Here is a 10,819-nt window from a genome sequence, read left to right on the forward strand (position 1 = left end):
TTATATATCGACATTCGAGTATATACATATATGCACAGTATTGATATACCCATATTTTCATCCATTCATACCTTAAAATGCTGACGATTAACCGGCGAAACCAACAAAGAAGCCCCAAAAATACTTATGATCTTCTTTATTTATTAAATTGTTGCAACACAAAAACATAATTCGCTTAACTTCACTTTATTTGCATTTAAAAAGAAACAAAAACTGCGTTGTTTGTTAATCGCTTGAACTAGGCTGGAATTCCTTTGTTGCTGCTTGTAGAATTGCACTAAATCGAGGTTCTTGAATACTTTCCAGTTCGAAAAACATAATCATAGTCGACGCGCGACTTTGGTCAAAATGTTATATTATCCGAGATTTTCATAGGTGTAACAATGAAATTTATTTAATTACTTTGTAAAAATTAACCGAGCTAGGCATTTAAGAGTAAACAAAGAATTGGCTGGCGTGCTATAACATTTATAGATACAAACTAAATACACAACTGACGGAGAATAATGATCGCAATTACAAGGATTCGTAATGAAATAATATGATAAATATTAATAACTAATAGCATTAGACAAGCCTGAAGCTATAACAACAATTGCGGATGCATGGTTTGAACTTTATACTTTTGATTTGTGTTTTATTATTGGGCCAGATGTTCAGAGTTCAAATTGACGCTCGAATAATTCTCCTCTTATAAATATATACAATACACTTGAAAACCTAAGGTCGCTATCTCGTTCCATATATAACTATATATGCGCGTGTATATATCTCTTTTATTTAGGTAGGTGGTAGTTGATCTCCGACGCGGCTGCCATATCTTCTTCGCCCAGCATATGGCTAGTTGTTGCGATCACAAGTTTGCGCCCCTATCCCTCGGGCTTAGTTCACGATGATCTGGAAGGTCACGGACCCCTTGCGATCGCGAGCGCTGCCGCTGTATATGATGTTCTTAGCCCAGGCGCGGCACTCAACGTCCAGCATTTGGCCCTTGGGCGGCGAATTGAACTGCACGGCGACCAGGGGACTCAGATAGCCGTTCTGGTTCATATACGGGTAGTAGTAGGACGGGAATCCCTGGCTGGGGAAGTACCTAATGTTCTGGAAGAGCTCCTTGTCCTTGCTCAAGTGTCCGTTGCAGCTCACCCAGATTTGTTTGCGCTAAAAATGTAAAGATGCATTATTATAGTACTCGAGGATATATCCATAAAACCCTGGCAATCATTACCTCCTCCACTGCCGTTCCGTTGATCACATTTTGGAGGTCATCGGGCATATCCTTCTGTGGCACATCGTATACCTCTGGCGTCCAGCCGAAGATCTTGTTTAGCTTCAAAAATATGCAGGGCTGGTTCGCCTTGTAGCCGTAGTTATTGGCCCTGGAGCAGGAGCCGAATAGGTCCGTGTTGAACACGCACACCTCGCTCGGCTCGTGGGTCTGACCATAGCTGCAGTGCTTCATCTCCCGACCCTCGGTATGGTTGTAGTCTGTCAGGATTGAAAAGCATCAAGAATAAGCAGATTCCTTAAGAGACTTGTTGGTTAACCTACCTCGGAGGAAGTCATCGATCAGCTCGATCCAGTAATCGCTCTCAGCCGGCTTCTTGCCGTTGAACTCAATCACGGATCCGCGCTCCGTCTGTTGGCTCAATGGACGGAAACCCAGGCCGGGATTGGTGCCTATCAGAGAGTCGTGCAGTTTCCACTTCGGTTCCGTATCACTGATGGTGGACAGGAGACCCTGCATGCAGATGGTGAAAAGGGCAGCCAGCACGATATAGAAGATCGTATAGAAAAGCAGCAGTTGGCCTGGAAAGGAATGAAGAAATTTGATATTAAATAAACTACCTTGATATTAAAGATTTGCTATATAAATGTATATATTTTTGATACATTAACAAACTAACCTCATCTCTATCTTTTGTATCCCACTTGCAAACGATTTAATTGTCTTTTACAATACTGGGTTCCATTGCGGAACTGAATAAATGGGGGCATGAATAAGGGGGTGATGAAGACGGGACCGGGGCTTATGCAATCCTAACGAGCACGCAGCTAATCGAACGCTTACGACAAATGCAGTAAATAAGGCCAGAGACAACAAACAGAGAGCCAGAGACTTGAACGGGGAACCGGCGTTTTGTGTGTATTATTTCAATGTCATTAACATTGACGACTCAGCTAGAATTCAGTGGATGCGCAGTGTTCTGTCGGCTGTTTGTTACTTTCGCTGGGACACCAGACACCGGACACACAGCGCGGGACGCCGTACACCGGACATCGGCCTCCGGCCACCGGACTCGGCCAAGCCCAGAGCTATTGCATAAATAAGCGACAACATCGACTATTCCAAATTGACAGCGACCGAGTCGACTGTTGTCCACTCGAGCTCAAATTCCCAAACAAATTAATCGTATGAATGAATATCGAATACAATGCATGGGTTCCAGTGTACAGTAGGTGACAAAGGCCAGAGGAAATTGCTCAGGGTTGGTATTGACCTGCTGGAACACCCTGTAGGCTCTGGGACCCTCGTTTCTTAAGGCCTTTTTCCCCCATTAATTTCTCAGTTCCTCATACAAATTTCACAGCTCTCATACCAAGTTTTAGGGGTTCTGTAAACCACTATCCTTTAAAAAACGACATGGCTAAGGTATTATTTATCAATAAATCAATTATAAATTTATTTATTTTTAAATTCGAAATGTTTGAAAACTTGTTCTATTATAAAACTTAAATTTTAAACATTGCAGACATTACCTAGAAACATCCGAGGTGCCACTGTGATTCATTTTTCTTTTTATCACAAATTTATGGGGTCAGTAGCAAATAGGGGGTGGTCTTTATCGCTTCGAAATTCTACGACACGAGCTATCAATTGGTAATCGATGGCCTTGCCAGTCGGTTGGTAACGACTTTTCCATATTTCAGTTTTCAGGAGCTCATCAAAGTTGCAGAGCCCCTTCAAATGGCTCTGCCGCTGTTGCCATGTCCGAATGGAAACAATTGCGTTCAAGTACAAGGAAATAAGTTTGGCAATGACCAGAAGCAGACAGACACACCGGGGGCAGACTATCGGCCTGGCAGTATGACGCCAGCCAGCAAGATAGACGTCCGTCGAGCAGCAACTACCCCGGCAGGCCAATTCCAATTCCACTGCCACTTCCACACCAAAACCAGACCCACCAAGGTGGGACAACGCGACTGCCTGCGGCGTTTGTTACCAATATCCGATGTATAATGAATTCTGGTCTACATGCTTACGATTCTATGACGGCAGAGTCCCCAAACATTCTTATGTCTTCGCCCAAGGAGGGACCGCCATTGCCTTTCCTACCCAAATCGATAAGTCTACTCCAGTTCAATGGCTACTAGTGTACTAGCTAGCGACTTGCATATACATATGTCGATTCCTTCAAGTCCTGAAAATAGGTATCACATCAGTTGCCACTGTCCCAGCAGGGGTTGCATTAGGAGCAAGGTCGTAAATATGGTTTCGCCTAATATACTTTTTATTGCTGTGCGGAGAGTTGTAAAAAAAACTTTATAGTGGTTAAATTAATTTTTTGTTTTATCCATGACACACTAATGAGTATAAATACATTGACCTTAATTAAAAAAATAAATCAATTATTCGAACATACAGAAGAAGTCAATTAGAATAATTTCCACTTTTCGAATTTGTTCTATTTGTTTGTATTTTTTCAATACATTTATGTTCAATTTTGGCATATTCTCTATACTCTTTCTCCTTGAAATATATGTCTTTCGCGAGAAGACCAAAAATAAACTTGGAAATGAAACAAAATGAGAATGCTCAAGCTAAGGAGAGATGCTCAGTTGAAATGGGAAAACCATTATGTGTTTTTTATCCATGAAGGCAAGTACTGGAAGAAGCCGTGTGGCCATCCCTCAAGACTTATCCAACACTTATATAAAAGTCAAACAAAAAGTCCGTAGGAAGTATCAAGTTTATGCATAACAGTAAATGCGACTCATGAAGAAAACTTTATTTATATGACCATCACCCACACCCGGCCCGTTGTGCAACCAGTCGTGGAGCGGTGCAACTCAGTGACCAAGTTTTAATAATAACACTCAACAATCCCGGCTTCGTCCTTCCGTCCGTTCGTCTCCTGGTGCGGTAAACAAACTTAAAGGGCCCGTGACCCATATAAAAAACGCCACTCCCTCTCCAACGGCTCCATCCCCTTCCTAGCCAGCAGGAAACCCAACCCAAAACGCTACGTTTGCATGACCAACGATTGATAGCCTCGCTCCGTTCTAGACGCGGCAGTGGTAGTCACCCAAGTGGACCCACCAAGGCCGGCTAAACTTAATAATTTAGTTACGTGCTGGACGCACATATGGCCAGGATCCGGGCCAGCTCGGAAAGTGCTAAAAACTGCTCGCCGAGTGCCTTAATTTGCACATTTGACCAGTAAGCCGAGTAATTGTGGGAACTCGGCTAACGACTAGCTCATGTGCAACCGGAATTAATTTGGGTAATGAAGGTGACACCCAAGATTATCTTTCTATTGCATTTTGCTTTTTATATTATATTTCAAGAGAAAAATCTGGTGAGGGGGTTTTAAGTCTCCTAAATCACTTGTTCATTGAATTAAAATGATGATTAAAATTGCAAAAAAAAAAAAGTTATATAAGGTAAATATTTAAAGTAAAACCAAACTATAATAGCAAAAGAAACGCACAAAGCCCAGGTATTAATTTAAATTTTTAAATATTTTTTGTGCCTAAAACAGGATCTTCCTTTTTTTTCTTGTGTACATGGGCACAAGCTCATAAACGGAACTCAAAGGAAGCAACAATTATGACGCCACCGAGGCGAAAGTCCCAGCCAAGGAGGAAAAAAAAACAAACGGAGACCAAGGATGCAACTTGTTGGTGTCTGTCATCATTATCCTCATTACCCAAGGACCACATCCAGGCAGATTGAGTGGATCCCTTTCCGCTCCCCAACGCCGGTCCCAATAAGCCGTCCCGAATGAGAACGAAGTCCGTCTCCGTGGCGCCGCTTTATTTGTTGGTGTTCGCCGCACCCTTTGTCAATGCGTCACCACCCCAGACACACACACACCCTGTCCTCCTCATCCTGTGGCCATCTTTGCTTTCCTTTGTGTGCCGTGGGCCTATAGCCTACTTTGCGGCATTTTAAGTGAATTAATTTCACATGTTAACGATGTATGGTAGGGATGACTATGACCCGCCCACAGTAAACATTACAAGCGTTTAGTTTACTTTTTATTTTTGGGAGGGGCGCTAGTTCGCCAGCCCCAACCCCTTTCAGAATCAAACTTTTTATTATGTTTTTTTTTGTTTTTTGTTTTTGACCAAATTGGAAATTGCCGATTACTTATAGGCACACAAAAGTGTTTTGTTTACGTTAAAACTTTTAAGTTTTTTGTGTTTAATGCTATACAACGCACGGTTTTATCTTTGAGTAGCAAATGTTGGTTATTTTTGGAAATGCATGGGTTTTATATTTTGTATCCGAGCGAATTTATACGCGATGGTGATTAATATTAAAAAAATATAATAAGTAACAGTTCTTGGAGTCACAGTCATACAACTGAGATTTTAAAAACTTTTTTAAATGTAAAATGATATATATGTATATATGATATATGTTTATTAACATATAGCATAACTTTAATTAAATTATTCGCAAATATCTAACCATAAAGTGATAATTTAAAGCTTGTATTCTTTAAGAATAGACTAAAAGTCAAATAAAAGGATAGCGGATAGTAAAGGCATTAAATTAAAATAGATAAATTAAAATAGATAAATAATTAAATTAATCTCTGTCTAGGCAAATTAGACTAGTTTCCTGCGCTTTAATTCAATTGTGTTTTTTTTTTATCGCAGACTTTGTCGCTATCGTGACAATTAGTTAGCAACATGTCAATGTTAGCAGCAGGCGGCAGAGGGGCGTGGCGGGGCTATTGATGGGGAAATGAGATGTAACTGACCGAATCCAGTTTGAACCGGTTTCAGGTCGATTAGAAACTGGATACGGCACGGATTTAGCTAAAATTCCTGATGCGTTGTGGTTAGATCAAACTTAATTTTTATATTATATTACATTTCAAAAGGGGAAAGCTATTAGACATTTTAAATATAAATGAAATTACTTACTTACATACTAATAAAAAATAATCAAGAAGTGGTAATGTTCAAATATAACATAAACATTTAAAATATAACACGTTCTATTATATTCTATTTAACCTTTGTGCATATATCTTAAAACATGACACATCATAATATAACATTTATTTAAAATGTCTAATTTATATCAAACTTCAAATACTTTGTTCTGTAACCAAGTACATTCGTTGTAGCAAATCGGAATGTGTAACAGAGCGAAAGCATTTCCAAAAACAAAAATAAACAAAAACCCGCTAAACCGGTTCATCGAGAAGGTTTATCCCCAGCGAAAATTCGAACAAGCTATCACAAAACCAAACAACGAGTTCTCAGTGCGTTAATTAATGAACACCAAAGCTTGAAATCAGCTCTAAATCGAATTTTCTCTGGAGATTATAAAGCTTAATTGGGAATATTAATGGGACTATCTGTCGATCTTTTGCCTTCCCCACGGGCTTATTAATCAGTCGGTTAAAGGTGAAAAGTCTGTGGAAAATTCTGTCCAAATAATACACTGCACCTGGCTAAAATTTACGAGAAATAAGCAGAAGGGGGCAAAAGGACATGCAGCACGAGCTTTGTTTAATGATAGACATTAGGGCATGGCAGGCCAAACAATTTTAGCCATGAACATTGAACAAATACTTCATAGTACCCAACGGCCATCTGCTCTCAGTGACAGGTGTGTCAACAGGAGGGTTAAGTTCTTCGGGGCTTGGCTCCCTTGACAAATCGAATTGAGAATTAGACCAAAAATTCGGTATTAACATAAAAGGTTATTAGAGATAGGTACGCTAATTTCGCAAATAAATTATACATCAATTTGAGCATTTCGATAAACCCGTACAGAACCCGGCCAACTTAATGAAAAGCAAACATATGACGTCAATAGAACTTTTCAGCGTGTTCTGTGTGCCCCATTGAAAACCCGATAAGGCATTTGAACATCGGAGCGTTGGGATCCACTTACGTGCCCCATATATACCCAGAGAAATGTACACAACACAACAACAGAAATTCTAGTATTGGAGCAGGGCATTTTATGATCGACAGCTCCGTGAAATATCGGTATCATTTGAGCGTGAAAATCACCTCCCTCTCATTCCTCTCTCTTTTACTCTTTTCTCTCCGTGCAAAACCTTGAATTTGTATACAGACCTCATTATAAAAGGCAAATATTATAGGCGATAAAAAGCGCTCTCCTCTGTGCTCATCGCCCAGCGTGTTCCACGTTCCCCCTTTTCCTTCGCGGCAGACGTGGGTCCGTGTTCATTTTCAAAAATTAAGAATTTGCATTCCTATGCTTTGGGCTAGCGAACAAGCACACTGAGATAAATAGGGTATTGGAAATGTATAAACATAAATTCCATTCTTTTCAGTATTTTCTCTCTTTTTAAAGAGTTGCCTCATTGCTTGAGGGGGCCTTAACCACATCCAGATCTTGGCCAAGCTTTTAATGGCAGGCAATAAAAAAATATTTCGATTAAGAAGTACTCTAAGTAATTAGACTAGATACTAGTTGTGAAAAACAAGGGTGTAATTTCTTTTAATTAAATTGTAAGGAATTAAAGCAAGGGTGACACATTTCTTATACATAAATGTTTTATTTTTATATCCAACTTAAAATAAGTATGTTCTTTTACTGGGTACTGGTCTTCTCATAGTCGGTGTACTTATCTTGTTTTATGACGTTCGTTGACTAAACATTTCTCAGCCACCGCAATGGAGATTTCCGAAGCAGCTTCTCTTGTTGCTACTCACAAAATGACTCGCCAAATCAACTGATAAGCGGTGTTTACAAACACCCCTCTTCCATAGTTTTCATAACCAAGTGAATAACATGTGTGCATACACAATAAAGAATTTTTGTTTCTATGTACTCAACGAGCTAGTATCAAGTGAATGTGGATAACTCATCTCAGCTTATGCAAAAGTCATTCCATGAAACGAGTTTTTTATGGTTTTATCGGGTCTAAAGGGCCTATCAAATCTCAAGGGATCCACATTTTGAATAAAAATAGGCAATGAAATAAAAGTTTGACTACAAATTTTTAAGATTACATATAAAATTTCGATCAACAAGCTAGATTTAGGAGCACTTTAAAATAATATAAAGAGTTTCTAAAAAAAATAACAATAATATCTACATTTTAATACTTCAACTCAGTTTAACTTAAATTATTTTTAAAAAATGTGTGCAAGTCCTTTAAGTAGTCCACTCTATATTTAAAAGAAATGCATATCCTTTCCTAAATTCTTACTTCTATAATACGCCCAATGCTTAATGTTCCTGCTTATCGATTCGCCAAACGGTAATTAATCATGTAGAAACTTAATCATAAGTTCAATAAAAGTTAATTGTATGTAAACTTACTCCAGTTCTTCCCTGTCCGGCCGAAAAAGGTTCCTTCCTCTGGATTGTAGATCATCTGCCCGAAGGTTTGCTTCTTCGCTGGCTGCGGGAATTCGAATTCACCCTTGGCGGCGCCTTTTCCGTTATTCTTCGACATTTTGGCGCTCTTCTTTTGCACTTGTTTACGGTTATATAGTTTTGGATTTGAAAATTTGGTTAATATATTTTTCGTTGATGACGTGGACGGCGTGGCGCGGGGCGAAGGCTATGAAAACTGATTTATATATACGATTCGCTGTGTATATGCGATGATTCAGCAGCGGATAGTATATTCTTTTTTATTTTCGCACTCGCAGCACTCTTGGGTGTATATTGAAAAACTTGTAATTATGCAATTAATGGCGGTTCGAGTACACGGGGATTGCTTAGCACCGTTGTTACTTTAATTCCTAGGTGAGTTGGGTGTTATTCTTGGGCGCGAAAAGCCAAAACGGAGGCACACAAACAGACGGTATTGGGAGATACGAGAAGTTTGGGGAAACTCTCGGGCTCTTCCTGTGCTGCGGACTCGAGAAGCTTGCTGCGTGTTGCGCTCTCGGCGAAAGATCACCAACTAACCGAACGCAGCACAGCGAAAACAACGCCGACGCGGTCTTCGCCACTCAACACTCAACACTCACACACGCACACGCGCCGCTCTCGGTCTGCCTGTTGGACTCTCCCACCGAAAGCTCCAAGATAAGAGGGGCTACACTTCGAGAAAAAGTCCAGTGAGTGATGCAAGCAAAACCATCCTTAATCCTTGACTACGTCAGCATACTTGACTTAAAACGAAAGGTAATAAAAGTGAGTCTAGGTAGGTCAGTGGACCCGTCAATGAATTACTCTCTCAATAGTTTTTAGGGATAAACTTCATCTTTTTATGGAGAAATTATATGACCATTTCTAGCTCAATGTTTTGCTAAAAATAAAAATTACATTTAAAAGACTAGCACTAATTTCTTTAAGCCAAGTCAAGGGGTTAGTACAACAAGAGAACTTAAAACTAGACTGGTTATAGATAGACTTATGGGGTTATATTATACATATATAGGGATATATTTTACTATTTAGCTTTAGATATCCTTCGTGACATATTAGTCTGAAAATTATATTAAAGAAATGTGCTTTCATTGGGTACTTTTAAAAAATAATTAATACAAAGCTAATGCAGTACTAAATTCCAGCAGGGCATATATTCCATATGTTTGATATTTCAGCTGCCTTATGCGGAAACCCATTTTATCTGGCTCCTCCTGCAGCTGGCATTTCCCTCAGTGTGACACTGACAGCTGTTGAACGTTTTCGACACTTTGCCAAGCAACACGGGAAAAGGCCAAAGCAAAAGCTTCTTGGCCAGGGGGGGGGGGGCTGTGGGTGGCAGTGTTTGTGGCGGTGGTGTATGTGAGTGTGCTGGGTTTCGTGTGTGCTTTACCTTGTCTTCTCTCGGCCTCTCTCTGTGGCTGGCTACGCAAATAGAATAAATGATTGAGTGCAGACATCGGCCAGACAACAGCACACTCGGGGACAGTTGCTTGGGCCCAGAGTTCTTAGATGTCTAATGGTATTCTGCCCCCTTAACGAGCCAGCGCATGGATGCGCCCCTGGCTCGTATGTATATATGTTAATATTACAACGAAAGCACAAGGAAAATCGCACGCACACTAATCCGCGCTCTCCCGCCTGGCCGCCCTCCGTGTCCATCACACTAACATGCGCCGAGAGTTGAGTACGTTGGCTCCACTCCACCCCACTCCAGCCCACTCCGCACTGCTCGCATGTTACGCTCTCTCATTATGCTTTATTTTTCTCTCGCTTTGTTGTATTCTTCCTATGCTCACTCAAACAGTTGGATCATTTTTTTTTTCGGCTGCTCTCCGTTTTGAAAATTTCCACGCGGAAAACGGGGAAAAGTTGTTGCTCCCACTTCTGCACTCAAAGAAAGATTTTTCGATTGTTGAGCATATATTTGGAAATAAGTCAAATATTACTGTGCATTTACTTGGTAATCAATATTAGTCATATTTTATATTCATTTAAATTTCATAAAAGTTTTTTGGTTACTTGGAGTTTTATCAGCGGTCTTGACAATTAAATGTTAACATCAAAGATAAACCTAATGTTTCTCAGCATCTTGGTTTCCTTTTTCAGTGTAAGGAACGTTGCCAAGTGTCAAGCACATTTGAGTTGATTAATTCCCATGAACGAGCATTTCCTCCTGTATGACCCCCACCACTTTGGGAGCCCCCAACTCCA

At 40.1% G+C, this 10,819-nt stretch overlaps 1 protein-coding gene across 1 annotated transcript; it reads right to left on the bottom strand.

Moving 5' to 3' along the window:
• Positions 1 to 121: 121 nt before the first annotated feature.
• nrv1 (nervana 1) lies at positions 122 to 9,147 on the bottom strand. Its single transcript, XM_017168583.3, has 4 exons — positions 8,546 to 9,147; positions 1,552 to 1,809; positions 1,229 to 1,488; positions 122 to 1,161 (listed from the first exon to the last, which is right to left on the bottom strand). Exons 1-4 carry the CDS (start codon positions 8,679 to 8,681, stop codon positions 883 to 885), a joined length of 933 nt encoding a protein of 310 aa, XP_017024072.1. The 5' UTR covers positions 8,682 to 9,147; the 3' UTR covers positions 122 to 882.
• Positions 9,148 to 10,819: the final 1,672 nt, after the last annotated feature.

This window comes from Drosophila kikkawai, chromosome 2L (assembly GCF_030179895.1).
Source record: "Drosophila kikkawai strain 14028-0561.14 chromosome 2L, DkikHiC1v2, whole genome shotgun sequence".
Lineage (NCBI taxonomy): Eukaryota > Metazoa > Arthropoda > Insecta > Diptera > Drosophilidae > Drosophila > Drosophila kikkawai.